At 40.3% G+C, this 18,249-nt stretch overlaps 1 protein-coding gene across 1 annotated transcript; it reads right to left on the reverse strand.

Annotated features, from left to right (window-relative positions):
* Window positions 1–491: 491 nt before the first annotated feature.
* Window positions 492–10,727, reverse strand: rgs5a (regulator of G protein signaling 5a). Its single transcript, XM_069716796.1, has 5 exons — window positions 10,615–10,727; window positions 9,719–9,832; window positions 8,225–8,286; window positions 4,558–4,724; window positions 492–2,887 (listed from the first exon to the last, which is right to left on the reverse strand). Exons 1-5 carry the CDS (start codon window positions 10,656–10,658, stop codon window positions 2,723–2,725), a joined length of 552 nt encoding a protein of 183 aa, XP_069572897.1. The 5' UTR covers window positions 10,659–10,727; the 3' UTR covers window positions 492–2,722.
* Window positions 10,728–18,249: the final 7,522 nt, after the last annotated feature.

Raw genomic sequence — 18,249 nt, forward strand, 5'->3', positions numbered from 1 at the left:
AAAAAAAAAAGAGGACGTGAATTTGTAAACTTATCTATTTTCATACAGATATTTTCCTTTGACAGTTTGAGGGCTTTGCCTTCGGTTTCTCTTCAGTTTGACTTGTCTGTCGTCGACAAACAGAATTAGTACTTTCTATTTGGATGCAGATGTTTCGTACTCGTCTTTTTATTTTATTTTTTTGTTGTCACCTGATGTGGTGCAACAAATTTAAGATAATGCTGTGTGTGCTAGTTTTTCATTGCAATCTTAAGTAATGATTTTTTAAATTTTTTTTTATGTAAACGAACAATATAAATCGGTATCGAATGAAGAAAAACAAAGTGACAATTGAAAGTCGGATGTTTCTTCTTTTATAACAGTGAAAAGACTCCGGGAAGAGTCCTTGGCAGCTCTCCATTGAAAAAAATAAATAAATCAGGATTTCCATTGTTGTATTTTAGAATAACTTAGTAGACATTTACACGTATAAATAAATACATCTTCAGGAATTGTATGCATATATATTTTTATGGGATCGACTCCAAAAAGGTACATGCAACGGCTACATTCAATAATGCATACTCAGCACTGTCAAAGCCCTTATTGATTTTTTATTTAGTTTTCTGTGATGTTGATTTTTGATTGATGACAACTTCCGGTGACGACACCAGACTGGCCAATCTGTGCCGTACTAAACCTCTCGTCAATGCCGACTTAAACCGATATAAATATGAAGTATTTTCACATATTTTTCTGGCGCTTTACAGCAATACATTCAACATTTGTATTAATGGGTTGAAAAATTTGAAAATATGTCACCGCTGATCTCCTGATCTGTTTATTTTCATGTGGCGTATTTGCATTTTGGGGAATAATAAGGACTTGTAAAATGCTGAATATATATAATAGTTGTCATAATATGCTTTTGTTGGATATAAAAAAATCAGACAAGAGTAAATATTAAACATTGCACACATCTGTATATGTTTCAGCCTCGTGTAAGTTGGTGATTACCAGTGTTTTGTTACACAATAAAAGGAATGATTGTGGTTGAAAGTATAAAGTTTAAACCCGGAAAATAAAATGAAAAGCACATATTTATTAACTGATTCTGTACGTACATGTCTGACTGTAATGCTGCTCTGAAATTTCCTCACTGATGCTGGATAAAACTTGCGAGTTATGCCTCCCATGTGTTTGTAATTCTCTGGTGAACTTGCACTAAAACGAGATCTTTTTTGTTGTTGTTGTTTGTGACTCAGCATGCATTCATTCATATTGGGTAATATCACGTGGGAAAAAGACCTTTCTCTGTTTAAAACCGCTGCTCTGTTTACTTCTCTTTTTGTCTGAGATTCCCTCCTACTTGATTTTCCCATCTTAGCAACTTGCAGTTTTAGTGGTAGCTGAGGAGCTGTATTCCACCGTGCCAACTATACACCCAGCACTGTTCTCAAAGGAATGACAGTCACTTGGTTGTACTACAATACAAATCATCTTGTGTCTATTTAAGTGTGATGGAGTGGGAACAGACAAGAAAGAAAAAGCAATGTGATAAATCGTTTAGTTGTGAATTAGCCCACCGTGTTACAGATTCTTTTATGAAAAGGATCAAATATTTGATCCGTGCTGGATATAATTCAGGGAGTCCACCGATTTCTGAACCTTGAAGTCAGGTCTTTATGCTAAGCTAAGCTAACTGTTCGCTGTTGTTTCACATTCACAGAACAGACTTGAGACTATGTTCCTTTAAGAAGCCTTTAATTTTTTTTTTTTTAAATCTGGTTATTTTGTTTAATTTTAGTTTACAATGTGACCTATAATTAAAGTTTGCTTTTGCATTGAAAACAATCCACCAGCTATATCAGTTTTACATTAAGGCACGGCCGTGTTCAAGACACAGGTGAGCTAAGCGAAGCTACCTTTTGGGTGTTGACGTGACACACAGCAGACGTTTAGTTAATGCGAGTGAAGTTAATTATTAATGTAGTCGTCATGAAATGATATAATTTAGAGACGGCAGCAAAATAGACCAAAAAAAAAAAGCCCTAAAATGAGGCTCTAAGTGCTGGATTTGGCTTGTTAAGACTATCAGACAGGCTCTGCTTTAATGAGGACGGAGCACCTTTACAAATTTAATTCGACGTAATTGTACGATGTTTGTTGATGGTGAAGGTGTTAAAAGAAAATAAACTGGTATCTTCTTCTCGCCCGGTTCATTTACATATCACCAACTACCAAATGATGTCCTTTTTGATGACGTTGTTTCCGCTCTGTGTCAGAAAGTGCTATGAATATGCTGCAAGATGCGTGACGTCAGTTTACACGTAATGATAACGCCGTCTCAAGGTCTGACAAAGCTACATGTCGGCGTGACCTCATTAGGATGGAACTTCAGTGTGTGTGTGTGTGTGTGTGTGTGTGTGTGTGTGTGTGTGTGTGTGTGTGGTAGGTGGGGAGGTGGAGCTATTTCAAAAGGCAGTCTGAGTCCGACATCAAATTGTGAAGTATTAATTTTGTCTCTTTGGATTTGGATTTTCAAAATAAAAGTCTTCAAGCTGTCTTATACAATGGTAGTTTATTAAGAAATATTTAATTTAAAACCATCAGTTGTTCTCTGGGTATTTAAATTTTTTTATTTTTAAAATTTTTTTTATGTGACCCTACTGCTGTTTGAAATCTCCCCACCTTCCCGCTCTCCCCATCCCCCACCGCCACCTCCCTCCTCCTGCTCAGGCTTTTAGTTGACCAGGAGCTCCTGGTACTGCTCGGACCGCAGGAAGCGGCCGAAGGAGTCCTTCTCCATCAGGGCGAAGATCCTCTTCTGGGCCAGGTCAAAGGTCGCGGGGGAGAGATCCACCAGGTTTCTCAGGGTCACATCCTTGGTGAAGTGATCGATGTTCACCTGTCGGAGGAGAGGGAGGGTGGGGGCAGGAGGGGATAAGATCTGCTGTCAGGAGCAAGTAAAGTGAGGATGATGAAGAAGAAGAAGAAGAAAAGGGCTCGCGTTGAAGGAAACATGAATACTGATGACATGGTGACGTGGGAATCTGTGAGAAGCGGGAGCTCAGGGAGATGAAGAGGAAGATATTTCCATGTCATCATTGTGCTATTTCAGGCAGTAGTGTTATTGTAATATTTGATTACTCGCTGCTTGTTTCAGCTTTGAATTCATGAAGTCGGGCTGTTATTTGTCAAATCTTAATCGGTTGTTGCTGCATCTGACACCAAAGTAGTTCCATAGAAGCCACAAACCCAGTTATTGACATAAAAATGGAAGAAAAATATTTGGAAGAATGTCAAACTATTCCCTCAATTAGATAAACTAACTATAATCACTTTGATAGCTGCAGTTTAGTCAAAAGAACAATATTTGCCTCTGAAATGAAGTCCCTTACGCAGATTAATAAAGTGTGTTCGTCCGCTCGCGTCTCGCTTCATTCTCCGTCTGCACTGTACTTCAGTGCGCCTGTTTTTCAAGACCCTCTCTCCTTCATGCGTATACAAATGTCAAAGCTTGTCTCCGTTTTGTACGTCTCTTTAATTCTTTGAGTGCACGGTGAGCTTTCCAGGATTAAACTGTGAAATCCGGATTGTATTACTTTCATCACCTGTTTTCTTTCAACTCAACATGCAGAACACGAACAAGATAAAATACGATTAAAAAAAAAAAAAAAAAAAAAAGCCACGACAACGAAGTCTAACATTAAAGTGTGCAGCAGCTACGTCGGTCCAAGTTTTACAATAAAACTCACAAATTGTGCGATTCCTACGTTTTTCCTTTGGCTTATTCCTTTCGATCACGTCCACGTCATGTGACTGTCAAACGCAGTTTGGTTACGTTTAGGAAAATATAACGTAACATCACGTGACTTATACGTAGGTTAGATACATTGTCAAAGTTTACTTATTTATATTATTTTATGTAAATCCCCAAAAACATTTTTTTCTTTCTCACGGATTCAAAACACAAAGTCTTGAACCACCCACTTCTCCTTGCCCCATAAAGTCTGAACTTTTGCACCACATTGTACTTATTGTATATATTGCAGTTTAGCGCCGCTGTGGTTGTTGTCTGTTTTCTTGTTTTTATTGTTACATATTTATACTTTTCTCGTTTTATCTTTTTATTTTGCACACCGTGAGACTGTGAGAGTCAATATTTCGATCTATCTGTATATCATATGGTGGATTGATATTAAAGTTGAAGTTGAGTTGAAATGTATGCATCGTACAGTTTTTGAGCTTTTATTGTGAAAGTACTACATTTTGCAGTGGACCAATGTAGCTTTTACACATTTTGACGTGAGACTGGGCTGCTCTGCATTTATTAAACTACTTTGTAAGTGTGGTTAATTTTAGAAGTGCATAATTGGCAGCATCAAAGTCAACTTTAAGAATGAATAGACTTAATTTGTCTCAGACTAAATTCGTTTAAGTATGAGATTGTAGCTGACCGAGGCGAACCAGTTTTGGTGCTCGTTACACCACGCAAACTACATATTAGTTTAAGGGTGAACTATTTATATTCCTCGTGGAGTTGAGTTGATATAAAAAAGGGGAGGAGTCTCTGACCTCTCTGGGTCCGTCAGACTGGATGAAGTCCTCGTAGATCTTCTTGGCCTTGGTGGACATCTTCACGAAGTTCTTGGTCTTCTTGAAGTCCTCGCAGGCCATCCAGAACTCGACGTTCTCGTCACTGAACTCGGACTGCAGGAAGCTGCGGAAAGCAACAACACCATCTGATGGGGAGAGATAGGGGACGTTAGAGCCGTTAAACCCGTTTGCTGGTGTGCATTTTTACTGAGGAAACATGCTGGCAATTTGAAATAAAGTAACGAAAAGGGAAATACATAACTAAACTGAGATAACCGTAACACTCATTGACTGTAAATAAAATTATTCGTAGCTTCTGGCTCCGAAAAATGAGGCCAATGCAAAAGTGCTTTAAGCTGCAATACCGCCGAATGCCACCAGAGGTCGGCTCCAAAAAGCCTCCGGCTCCATTGACTCCCATTCAACTTCTCATGAAATTCTGGATGTCATTCGCTAAATTCACTCTTCCAGATTAGTGTTCTGGTGGTCCATCTGAAAATAATCCTGTCAGTAATTATAAAATAAGCCTCAAAAATATGTTTTTTGGGGCGTGTCTGTTTGATTGACAGGCCTGTGGTGCAGTCAGGTTACAGTTATCGGTGGGCGGGACGTAGTATCGCCGGGTTTTCAACCTATTAATTATCGGACCCATCTGCTCCTCTGCTAAATTAACATCTTTCACCCATTAAAACTGCTATTATTATTATTATTTAGAAAATTGTTTTGCATTTAACATGGCTGCAGAAGGAATTAAATTGAAGTCACATCATACATTTTCTTTTAAAATTTAGATCTTTGTATGAGCACTGCTTGACTAAATAAAATAGGCACCACAATCCTTCAGTATATTTTGTGAAATTAATTATAAAATTAATATGAATCTGAAGGAAGACCTGGTCCCAAATAAAAAAAACTCGGATAAAATATTTTTTATGATACACCTGTAATGAGCAAACAGATTTTTTTTTTCTACCACACCTTTTTCCATTGTAGTGCTGTGATGTTGGAACAAAAATTGTCCAGCGGACTTCTTTAAAGCTCCACAAGCACTTATAGAAATAACAACACATTGTAAACAGACGAATACCTTTCAGGGATGTATGAAAAAAAGAAAAGAAAAAGAAACAAACGTTTATATTTGGACAAACACAAAAGCCCAGTAGTTATCCCAAAATAAGGCTTTATAAAACAACAGTCATTTCATCGAGGACCATTGTGATGTTTACACAATGCCCCGTGAAAGGTCCCATTGTCTGCAGGAGCATGTGCTGCAGATGATAAGCGTCCTGCTGTGGCCTCTGGAGCTTTTATCTTCCATCTTAATGGCGAGTTCGGTTTTCAAAATAGCACGGAGTCGCAATCAAGCTGTAGCACAAGGACACACAAAAAAGAAAAGCACACACACACACACACATACATACATACATACATACATACATACAGGCACTGATGACAAGCTGTTTGTGTTGTTTTTTTGTGATTTTTAGGATTTGTTTACGGATCTATCAGGAATTCTTTTGCCCGATTTTCAGCAAAAGTTTTATCCGATGCAACCTCTTGACCTCAGAGTCGCCATACATGATCTGTTTTCCTGTTGCATAACATACATCGCGTTTTGCGATTTCCAAGAAGGGCAGTAGCGCCGCGTATACGAGAGGAAATAACTCAGACGGTCCCATGGGAATTTAACAAAGGGGGGGGGGGGGGGGAGAAAAAGACATACAGAATAATGCTCATGCAAAAAAAAAAAGAAGCCTTGCGTAGATAAATAATCACGGCGCCGCAGTTTAGAAGCAGCCGTGCAATAAATCAGCAGCGGGTGGAATCATTTAGACTTCTCCCTGGAGATGGTACCATAACACGCGTAACCTTTGAGGGGGCCAATGCAGATGTGCGTTCTTTTGGAGCGTGCAGAAACACTGGAGATTATATATATATATATATATATATATATATAGCCCGGGTCCAAACAGCCCCTGACTTTTTTTTTTTTTTGTGTGTTCAAAAGCAAAAACAAAACATGGTCTTCTTTGTTTGTTTTTAAGTCAAAAAGTCACGGGCTGTTTGCTGTTATATATATATATATATATATATATATATATATATATATATATCTGCCCTCCACCGCGCTGAAGGGGCCACTTAACACGTCCTCTTGCCACCCACCGAGCTCCGCGGAGGGAATGTTTTGGCTCTCCGCTCCACGTATCAGAGGGTCGCTAACGTCCGTAAGCGAGTCTGCAAAGAGGCAACTTAGGGGACTCTTTTTTTTTTAAGCAGGAGAGTTTACATGTACGGCTAAATACCGTGGGGATTAATCATGAGTGTTGCTGCTTCTTAGGGCTCCTGAGCAACCTGCGAGGTAAACAGTAGAGCCTCAGGTATGCGGGGTTGTTTGTAAAAGTGTTTTTCCACCCTCTTTAAGCCACGCTTATGTTTTTCTTACATCTGAACGGTCTCCCGATGACCCAATCCTCTGCAAATTACATCATTATGTAACAGTTGTATATCAGGGACATTTTTTTTTTTTTTTTTTTTTTGTGGACGTGTGGTCGTCAACTACTTCATCACGTGTCAGAATGAATGTTTATATTGCATCTATTTGCATCAGAGAGATGCATTGTGGTTGTACCATTCAGGTGCATTATTTTGCAGCTTGAGGAATTCGTTGCCAATAAGGATGTCTGAACATCGATGTAACTTATATGGCTTGGTTTTCTTTAATTTTGGGCTTTTTTATTTCCATGGGGAAAATGCTTGTGCTGTTTTTTTTTATTGTCGTGGCAGCCCAGTGTGGATGCACAAAATTCATCAGAGACAATAATAAAACAAATCATCCTCGTCTTTATCTATGTCCTCTAATTAGAACACTATGATAAGATCATGCGGATATTTAATCAGCACACGTTGTGCAGCTGTTATGGAAACTGGACCGTTAACGTACCTGTTTAAACAGTCGACTAGACAGACAACACACCTCGAGGAAGCCATGTTTTTTTTTTCTCCCTTTGGCACAGGTTTAAGTAAAACCAAAGCGCTGGCTGTTACATAACGAAGAGTCCAACTTTGGATGGTATGAAGTAATGTTGCTCTCTGATTAGGGTTGGAGGGAAATGACAAAGCAGAGTACATCCGCTTCCTTAACCAGTAAAAAAAAAGTAAAGCAGTTACTTTGCATCTTTTAGTAAAGCTGAAAAAAAAAAAACTTCATAAAACTGAGGAGCAGTTTCAGAGGTTCTGGAAATCTTTGAGTGTTTTTAGTCATCATATGCAAAAAACAGGAGTTTGATTTTGGTCAATTATTCGCATCACATTCACATTAACCTGAAAGTCTTCGCTATGGCCATTCGATTATGGGGAAATATCATCAGTTTATTGTCACAGTTTCATTATGAGGTAAGACCCCCACCACACCCCTCCCCTTCCTCCTTCCTCCCCCTCACTGGGAACAAAACTGAACTTTGAGGTTAAAGTTTGTGGTTTTAAATTGGGGTTTAGTCTGCGGCTTTGGGATGTTTCCGCAAGACAAAAGTTTCCAGGGAATTAACGTAGGTCAATGCAATGTCCCCCAACAGTAAGTGATACAAATAAGTGTGTGTTTTGTGTGTGTGTCTGTGTGAGCGAGAGTGAGAGAGGTGAGACCTACAGCTGTTGTTCAGGACTCGGTCCAGATTCTCACGCCACTGAGCAGCCTCGTCAGGAGTTGGCCTGCACAAAAAGAACATTAAATACCTCAGTTAAGTCAGGAAGATTAGAAAAGAAAACTGGTTAAAAGTGTCCCAAGAGCTCACAAGACTTTCCTGGTAGAGCGCTTAACTGCCATGATGTGAGAAAAATGTTTTTGCACTTAGACTAACGACTTAAATCTGGAGTTAGTCGTGGATACTATTTGAAGCTAACTGTTTGCTGCTACACAACTACCTTTAGCACAATGCAAAAACTGTTGAGCAATACATTAACATTTTAAATGAGTCATGATTTGAAGTATTTATTAGGAGAGATTTGATGACAATAAGCTTCAGCGAAAGCAATTTTCATTTTGTTGGTGCCTGGCTGATTGGAAAGACGCATCGGCTTAACCTCTTTGTTTTCAACCTTTGATAGACAAACTGAAAGTTTCTAGTTTCACTAAAACCTTTTGATCTGAAGTTTCTGCTCAAAGATTTAAGTCTGGAAAACATTTCCGTGAGATTGAATCCGATATACGTGCTGAGCCGATCGCAGGGGGAGCTGAAAACGTACGACAAGTTCAAAGAGGAAGATGAAACGTGGTCCTGAAACAACGTTCGTCGTGTTCAAAAGTTAGCTGGAAAGAAAGAAAAAAAAAAAAAGTATACCCCAGGTGAACAGTGCTGGGACGAAGAGTGGAACATCTCCACAGTGATGTGCAAAATTTAGAAGCTAAAATCAAATCAAATGGATTAATGGAGAATAATATAGGGCAATACTGGCAGCTTTCACAAACTCGCTCTGTTCCGACAGAATAACAAGAGAAACTGGAGCCGTGTGGCCGCATGCAAATGTTCAATATCAACCGCAGTGGCGGGAGGGCTGCAGCTCTGACGACCACATGCTGACTTACCGTCGAGCCCATCGAGAAGTCAAACAAGTTTCCAGAATAATAAATACAGACTCATCAACCTCCCTCAAAGCTGAAAAAAAAATTAAATATATATATATATATCCTGCTTTTTATCGAACTAAATCACCGGACTGTTTTTGTTTGAGCGGCTCAGCTCAAGGACTTAACATTAAAAACATAAAACCAAGGAGGACAAAATTGCTCAATTTCCCCTTTTAAAGTGTCGAGTACCAAAAAAAACCCCCCAAACCATATTAAAGTCTCATCCGTGTGTAACCCTTCAAGCTAATGCATCATAAAACTGAAGCATCTGAAGCTTTTGTAGCGTCTTCACTCTGACATCGGAGCCCACGCAGCGTTTGGAGAGGCTTCACGTCCTTCTAATGTGGACATCTATCACCTGCTCGGGGGAGGAGGGGGGAGACGGGGCCGCTCTGTTCTCCAACTTCACCACCACTTATCTGGTAACCGTTCAGTTAAAAAAACAAAAAAAACCCCAAAAAACCATCGCTCTGAACTTTACAGACTCTCGTCTCTCTCTCTGAGATAAACACTCACTTCTGAAGCTTCTCCGGCTTCTTCTCGACCTTCTCCGGGTAGGGGATGATCAGGTCGATGGCATTTTCCGGCTTCTGCAGCAAAACTCCCAACTTCGACTTGATCTCCTTCGCCCTGGGTGACGGAAAGCAGAGGTGTTTCGTTTTAGCCTCCTTCAGACACAAAAGAAATAACAAAGCCTCGGGACGATGTTTATCGTCCACTCGCCAACACGTCTGGTATTTTTTGTGTTTGTACAAGACACTAATTGTTTTATAAGCCCGACAGTTAACTGATTTATCATTTCACACAACATAAAAACTGGCTTTGTTACGTAGTTTTGGAATAAAGTTCCAAAGAAAGTAGATGATGAGGCTTTTAAATGTTCTTTTCGTAATCGGTGCAACATAATTAATTCAAATGAGCTTCTCTATACATAACTCATAATGTATCACAATCACTTTTTCAGTTTTTTTTTTCTTCTTGAAACATTTTGTCTTTGACTCTGCAGATTTAAAAAAAAAAAAAAAAAAAAAAAACCTGCCTGACCTCCCGTCAGCTTTAAGTGCCGAAACAACACATCGCATTTCTTTGACTAACTTCAGAAATCTGCACAAATTATTGTAAACAGTAAAAGCGAAAGAAACTTCCAAGGTAGCATCAAATCTGCCAGAAAACAAATGAAATATTCTCCTTGAAGTCAAAAAAGCTTTTTAACACAGAAATTAGAATGAAAAGGTAAGAAGTTCATAGAAAGGAACTTTTTTTTCTGCTTTTTTTTAGTTCTTCCTGATGGAAACTATTGACTAAGAATTATACACAGAGTTTTGATCAACTAGAAACACTTTGTGCAGTCCAACATGTTGGGATCCAATGCAGAATAACATATTTAAATGTAGTAATGATGCAGGTCTCACCTTTCCAGGCAGGTTTGGGGTAAGGCAGCTAATCCTTTACACATTTTCCGGCTCTTTCACTTGCAGTACTTAAAGGAGTTTTTAGCCAGACTGTGAGTCTCAGAGTCACTTTTTTTGCCTTCTGACTCTGGCGTTCAGACCATGGGGGGTTTTATATGGACACCCTTTGGGGTGTGGGCCAACAGCTCGGCCAATCAGACGGGAATGTTTTGGGCCGCTGAGGGAGCAGGGAAGAGGAAGGGCGGGTTTCCAGATGAGAAGGGCTGTTCTGCTTTGAGGTTTCAATTAAGCAGCAGATCCAGGACCGTTGCGCAGGACGCATTAAGGACCGCGGATGTTTCACATCCTGTCAGTGACTTGATGGGATTTACATCCATTGGTTATATAGTTCGGTTTTATTTATACTCTATCTTTTCTTGTTTTGGCATTTTACTACTTTGTGCTGCAATGGTTCAATGTTGACAAATGCCGCATTTACACTGATACGCAATCAATAAATCACAAAGTTCTGCTGAAAATCAACATTTGCGACTGACATTTTTTTCAAGTTTTAACATTTCAAGTTGGTTTATTGGCCAATTTTAAATGTATAAACTGCTCAAACATTGTAAAAGCTGCCGTGATTAAACACAAACAGGTCATTCGCATGTAAAAAATAATCCACATAGGTTTGGTTAAAATGCACTTGTGTTGATGTGATCCCTAACATTTTTGTAGCAATGCCAGGACAAAACTTTTTCCTCATGCAGAGACAACGTTGACAAATGTAAACCGAGGTGTCAAATGTTGAGTGCTGTCTGAAACAAAGCAGCTGCACAGAAGTTTTGGCCAATTTAAACAGTCTTAAACTTCTGGTATTCTTCTAAATCAGGGTCTCTCCAGTCAAAGAAATTATAACATGAATCAGTTGACTGTTTTCATATTAATTGGTGCCAAAAAACTATTAAGGTTCAATAACCAATATTTTATGTAATAGCCAATCTTGCTACTTAAAGTTCACAAGTGATTTATGGTCTAAAGAAATTAACGTTGACTGTTGGTCGTAGATGAGACGTAAATTGTGCTTTCTGTCCTTCATATTTTTATTGTACGTTTGGAAGAACTGCAGGAACGTCATGCAATCCGACACGCAGTATATATAACTGTCCAATAAATCCATCGGCCTATCGAGATTTTCTGGGGTTTATCATTGAGCCTTGTATTGAGTGAACCATCCAAGGTCCAAAGAATCACATTGTGGTGATGACTAAAACATCACATGCTCGCAAACCTTACACTGACAAAGAGTTTCTTTCTTCTTTTTTTTTAAATGTTCTTTTCATTCAGAAAATATTACTCCATTTTATGAATGTATTATTCTAGGGCCTCCAAACACACAACTGTATTCAACTCGGAAATTCAGAGTTTTCATTAGCATTAACTCACCAACTGTCTTTAAATCCATCTATATTCTGAATTTAAAATCAACACTGAATTTCATCCTCCAAGAACTGCATTGTTTATTTATTGTTATAGTTATTTTTCTGGTTGGATATGTCACTACCACAGACTGTATATAAAAGTGGATGTAGCTTTTGGCGCCGAAAAAGGATGCTGCAATACCACCGAGGGCCACTAGAGGTCGGCTCCAAAAAGCCTCCGGCTCCATAGACTCCCATTCAACTACTCTCATGAAATTCTCAGTCAATAAAATTTTGCCACAAGTTATTTTGGTTTTGTTAGCTGAATTCGCTCCTTCTTCTTAGTTTTCTGGAGGTCCATCTGAAAATAATCCCGTCAATAACTAGAAAATCAGCTTCAAAAAGTAGTGTTTGTGGGGCCGTGTGTCTGTTTGATTGACAGGCCCGTGGTGCAGTCACGTTACGGCTACCGGTGGGGCGGGACGTAGTGTCGTCGGGTTTCCGATCAGATCGAGTGTGACCCACCGCTCGCACCTCCTCCCCAGCTCGTCCAAATATGGTCACTTCCTGGTCCAAACCGCTCTGAACTAGCAAAGGCGGCGATGGACAAAATCCGAACTCGGCGGGCGACGTCACTGTTGGTTGCTGCTTGGTCACTACACAACCGAGTCATAAAGTCAACAGAGAAAGTGCAATTTACTCCCATTTTTAACACTGTTCAAAATTCTAATCTGTTGCAGAAGTTATCAAAAAGTAATTCCAAAGCATTTAAATTGGAAATCTATCAAGCTTGTTATCATTGCGTCAACTTTATTGAGCTCAACCATTCACTTTTCTTCTACGTAACTTTCTCTTGTTTTTTGTTTTTTTCCTCCTAGGGGAGTAGATTTATGTTCGGTACAGAACATTGAAAGTAAACAGTCCCTTCAAATCTGCTACGGTGATGAACCCACGAGATGAAATCCAAATACATGAGCCAGAACGGCTGCGGAAAATTCTCATTTCACACAGTTTAACACGGTTAACAACAAATAAATAAACTGTCAGCGGTCTAAAGAACATTGAAGAAGATTGAAACGAGAGATATGAGCTTCTGAAATGAGCCAGAGTCAGACTGCGGGTGCTGATTAGCAGCTTTCAGATGTTAAAAGAGATCAGCTGTTTTCAGAAAGCAAAGGTTTTCGGTGCTGACTGAAAGATCAGGCTTTTGTTTTGGAATTAGTCGTGACATTCGTCTTGTCTTTCCCTGCACCGATATCAAAATTGTTTTTACTTTAGTTTTTATTAGAGTGCTTGAAAACTTTGAGATGTCTCCTGGACCTTTATTCCTGCTGAACTTTAAGGGGGTTTGAAAGCCGAGGAGTAAAAAAGGGGAAAAGGAAGAGTCCTAAATTCTGAAAAAAGTCCTTTTTCACCAGATCTTCGTTGACCGCTAGGAGCTCAATCTTCTTCCCATTAATGTCACCAAGACAAAGGAGATGGAGATACATTTCCTGAGGAAGAACCCCTCCCCCCCCCCTCCGGACCACATGGACAAGCATTCAGGGAACTGGATGGTTATCGGAGCTGGCGGGAGAGTACAAACACCTCAATAATAAAACTGGACTGGACTAACAACGAGGATGTCCTGTACCGCTACAGTAAAATAAAAAACCAGGAAAATAACAAGAAGCTGTAACAATTGTGTAAGTCACACGCGTCATGTGGCCGACTGCTGACGAACATTGCGTTCCTCTCTGGGCTTTTAAACTCTTTCCCCCTAACGAGCAATCAGTCTGGAGCGGCCAATCAACCCAGGGGAGAGGAGGAGGTACCTGGAGAGGAAGAACCCCCCCCACCCCCACACACACAACACTGTGGTTGCATCATCAATCTTCTACAAGCACAAGAGAGGGACAGGAACAGACTCAATCAGCTGGTTGAGATGTTCTGTCCTCCGTAGAGGAGATGGCTGGGAGCCAAACAGTCATCCATGCCGGGTCAACACCTCTCACGCTGCCTGTATGAGATTGTGGAGGCTTAAAACATCTCCAGCAACAGAAAACTGCACCGTCAGTCGAAGAAGGAGCGCGACTGCAGGTTCTTCGCCGGACCAGCGGTCAGACTTTATAACGACGGCTTGTTGTGACGCTGTGCTGGCTCGAGGTCCACAGAACGGGAGACCACGCAATTTAAAGAGTGCTATAAAATCAAATGAATTAACCTTAACTTAAGCCAAGCTGCAGTGTAGCGTCAGTACACCTGGGCCTTTAAAATACGGTGAACTCGGCAACTCAACACATACGCATAAGACGGTAACAAATCATAGACTCAAGGTTACATACAACATTTGTACAAGATTAATAGAAGACAAAATGCACCACGAAAAAAAAGAAAAAGGAGCACCGGATCATTTCGCGGCTGCGTGACTGATCCTTCTTTAAGAAAAAACATTTCAGGTTTGAGTTTAAAATGATCAAAATCAGGATTTTGAGTTGTGCCACTCTGACTTCCTGCAGAATCAGGAAGGAAAAAAAAAAACAGCAGAAGGGGAAAGGGTCATATTTATAAATCATTACATGCTGTTTTCATCATTATCGTCATATTTATCCGTTGCGATAACACGTTATATCATCTCCCGTGAAATACCAACCGTAAGTGTAAAGTTTTTATTGCAACGCTGCACGTCATACGTGTGTTTTTATATATTTCCGTTTATTTAAAAAGGGTGTATATGTTTTTGTGAGAGTTTTTATTCGCTTTTTCTTCCACTCTTACGTGGTAGAGATCAATAAAGTCTTTTATTTCTTCAGTAACTCTTGGGTGCACTGAAATATACGTTAGGAAAATCATATAAAACTGCATGGCTCAGTGCACAGTTAAGTGACTTTGAATGATCATGCGATTTAAAGAACTGTTACGAGGCCCTTAAAGGAGGCTGTATTTTTAGTTTGACGGTAAAGCTTCAACACCGCCTGCACAGACGCGACCGGCCCGCGGAGCTACACAGCAGGTTTGCTTTCATTATAGAAATTTCCTGGAAGCCAAAGTTTCAGGGAGGGACCGTGTTTTTGTCTTTAGGTTTTTGTTCTCGAGTGGATGTGTGCTCAGGTCAACGGCAATGTCTGCACCGCTGTTCAAATAAACTGAAACAGTTGGCATTCAGGTGTTTGTTTACCGGCGCGCTCAATTTATGGATGTAATGAGCGTCTGAAAGTGCAAACAACACCATAAAACACAGTTCTTTTGCAAAGTAATGCTCTCCAAATGACACAATAGCAACATAAAGTATCTCGTATAAAAAGGAGATGATTGTAATTAACAAAGCAAAAACGCATGAAATATACAGTAAGTGTCAATTATGCTGCACTGAGTTTATTTTCAACTTTTAAAGCTGTTTTTTTCCCCTCCCTCCGCTGAACTAAACCTGAATTTTATTTGAGAGTGTTTTCGTGATTAAATATTGATGTTCACGATAAACTGCGGCATCATTCAAAGTCAGAACAGATGTTACGCAGCGACGGAGCTGACAATACACTTATTTGGAACCGTTGGATCTCGTCATCTGGGATGTTTGTTGTTCTTCCACCTGCTTACACTTTCGCTTGCAATCGACAACAATTAGCCCTCTGAACTCACACGAGCAGATACTTATCACATCCATTTTCAAAATGGGACCACAGTACACTGTAAAAAGAGTCCTAACATGGGAGGAGCGCTATTTGTTATAGTAGTGTAGTTTGAAATCGCACACTGCCGGCAAAATATCTGCAGCTTTAATGATTTTACCCAGAAAATGTTTTTCGTGCCACTCGGTAAACACACTGATTGAAATTAGAAAAGTCCTTTACGTCGGTGGCCCCGCCCCCTTCCTCTACAAGATGGCGACCGTTTAGGGTGGAAAGTGTCCCAAAAGTTTCAACACTTCCCTTTCGGCCCGTTTTGAGTGCAACATCCTGGTACTTGTAGTGCGCTGCATGTTTCTGAACTCGACAGTGTGAATGTGCACTTAGAATAGTGTTTACACAACAATTATTTGCGTCACAAAAATTATGTTTCTATTTTTTTTTTTTGTCCAAGCGTGATATTTGACAAAATTAAAGAAAACAAAGGCGGCTGCTTCACGTTTGCCAGATGTTTTTAGTTTTTTTTCCCCCACTTAGTTTAAGTTTGACGAGATATCTACTAATATCTCGTGTAGAGACGTTTGGAAATTTCACTCACTTCGTACGACTTAAAGGTCAATGGAGCTCTGAGATAAACACAGCAAAACAAGGGTGCACATGAGGAGAGTGTGTTTATGTGTGAGTAGGAGGAGGGGGAGGAGAATGGGGAGGAGGAGGGGGGGAGGGAGGGAGCTTGAAAGCTCCCTTTGAGGAAACAGGAGTAGAAACTTTAGCACATAACGAGCTTAAAAACAGCTATAAAAACACTTCTGGAGAATTTTCACTTGATTTCAAGACTCATGCGAAAGGCGCAGTCTACGTGACGTTACTCCAGTCAGTACACGAGTCAGATAGAAGTCAATGGAAACATTTTGAAAGTCTTATTTATGCTCCAGGGATTATAACAATCAAGAGAAGACGTGTGTTGAATTGTATTTTGAAGGAAGTTTCCCGCCCGTGTTTAACCGTTCGTCACAATTATTCTTCACTTTGAAGGCAGACCAGAAAAGAAGACAGTTAAGAGGTAGGAAATGCTTTGAGACTGTGACTCAGTGACTTCAAAAGAAAAGAAACATCCCTCGTTGATTAAAGTAACTTCTTTTAGGAAGAACGAAGCCGAAAGATTTGGTCTCTGTTTCAAGAGGGGTTTATAATTATTCCTTTACAGACTGTCGGGGTGGCGTTGATAACTTCTACAGCGATTTTTATTCTCATGAGGTATTTATATTTTCCGCACTTTATACATGCAGTGAGAGCATTAACAAGCTTCAATTAAATATAAATACAGTACGGCAAACAACAACCTGAAAATACACATTTTCCTATATTGTACAACACCGTTTCCGAACCCATATTCAGCTGCAAATAGACCGAAGAAACATCAAATGTGGAAAATGAGAATTTTGATCGTCTAATAGAAAAGATGTGCTTATTTTGACTTCGCCGCTATCAACGTGCGCAATTTCAGAACTTTTGCTGGAATAAAACAAAATCACCTCCAACTGATTCCTCGCGTGAAAAAAACAAACCAAGATGTCAGAAAACGAAGAGCGTCGAGCGCTTTCGTCAATTCGCCCAAACAAACGCTCCGGCTGCGAGGTAACCGTCCCGCACGCCGGTCCTCAGCCGTGCCAAGTGCTGAACGCGCCGTTTCTCGGCCCTCTCGCCGAGGCGGCGGCGGCGGCGATGAACCTCAGGCCCGGCTGGCTAAAAAAGGACGTGTCCGACTTCTCAGCGCTGCGTCCGCAGTCTTCCGCGAGAGGAAATTAAATCGCTTTTCCCACAGCACCATTAATTGTTTTTTTGTGAAATTGTTTATTTGCGAAGGCTTTTCCGGCAAAACTGCCTCCTCGGTGTGGAGGGGGGGGCCGCAGAGTGTTTTCTGTTTGAATTACAACGGATTTGTCTGGGCAGTCCCCCCCCCATCAGCGAGGATAAATACTTGTGTATTCATTATCATTCCTGCCTTAGAGAAATAAATCGCATTCCTCGTCGGAGAGAAAATTGATTTTCCGTTGGAAGGTCAGCGCTAAATGCTAGCAGCGGATAGTTCGCCGGTCCGGTTGTTAATGCAACACGAGCAGCAAAACAAATAGAAATACGATTGACAGCATCTGGGTTCAGAACCGAACCCTCCTCATGCAGCGATACCTTCCTCAATTCCAGCTGTTTCAAGGTGAGATTTTTTTTTAATTTTGTAATTTTTTTTATAGAAGAGTTACGGCGAACATTAAACCTACAAAAGTCGGTACCTGGGACAGAAATGTTAAACACTCGTGTCCTTCTGCAGGTTCTGCAGAACCTTCCACGTCTCAAATCTGATAAAACGGCATCTTTTAAAAAAAAACAACAACAACAGTGATTACCAGGTCATTTAATTCAGACATGTAAGCCTGAGTGTGTTTGGTGATATAACGAGAAGCCAAAACCAACACCTGCGTTGCCCCCTCCCCTCCCCCCGCTCACTACATCGACAATGACGTTCGATGTAAATTATGAGGTACGAATGGTGCAGCGTGGACATTTATTCCAAAGAAAAGATTTCCCTTATTTGGAGTAAAGTCGGCCCGGTTCAAACCATGAAAAACAGA

This window comes from Brachyistius frenatus, unplaced genomic scaffold, assembly GCF_029030835.1.
Source record: "Brachyistius frenatus isolate BFR_SWC_R1_liver_20210118 unplaced genomic scaffold, ASM2903083v1 Contig_163, whole genome shotgun sequence".
Classification (NCBI taxonomy): domain Eukaryota; kingdom Metazoa; phylum Chordata; class Actinopteri; family Embiotocidae; genus Brachyistius; species Brachyistius frenatus.

Bases quoted from the DNA above. Each gene is read 5' to 3' on its own strand.
- rgs5a (XM_069716796.1), bottom strand. From the start codon at position 10,658: ATGTGTAAAGGATTAGCTGCCTTACCCCAAACCTGCCTGGAAAG. The intron at 8,287-9,718 runs GTGAGTGTTTAT...CTTTTTGTGCAG, and splicing joins AAGCCGGAGAAGCTTCAGAA to GCCAACTCCTGACGAGGCTG. The intron at 2,888-4,557 runs GTCAGAGACTCC...CTCCTCCGACAG, and splicing joins AGTCTGACGGACCCAGAGAG to GTGAACATCGATCACTTCAC.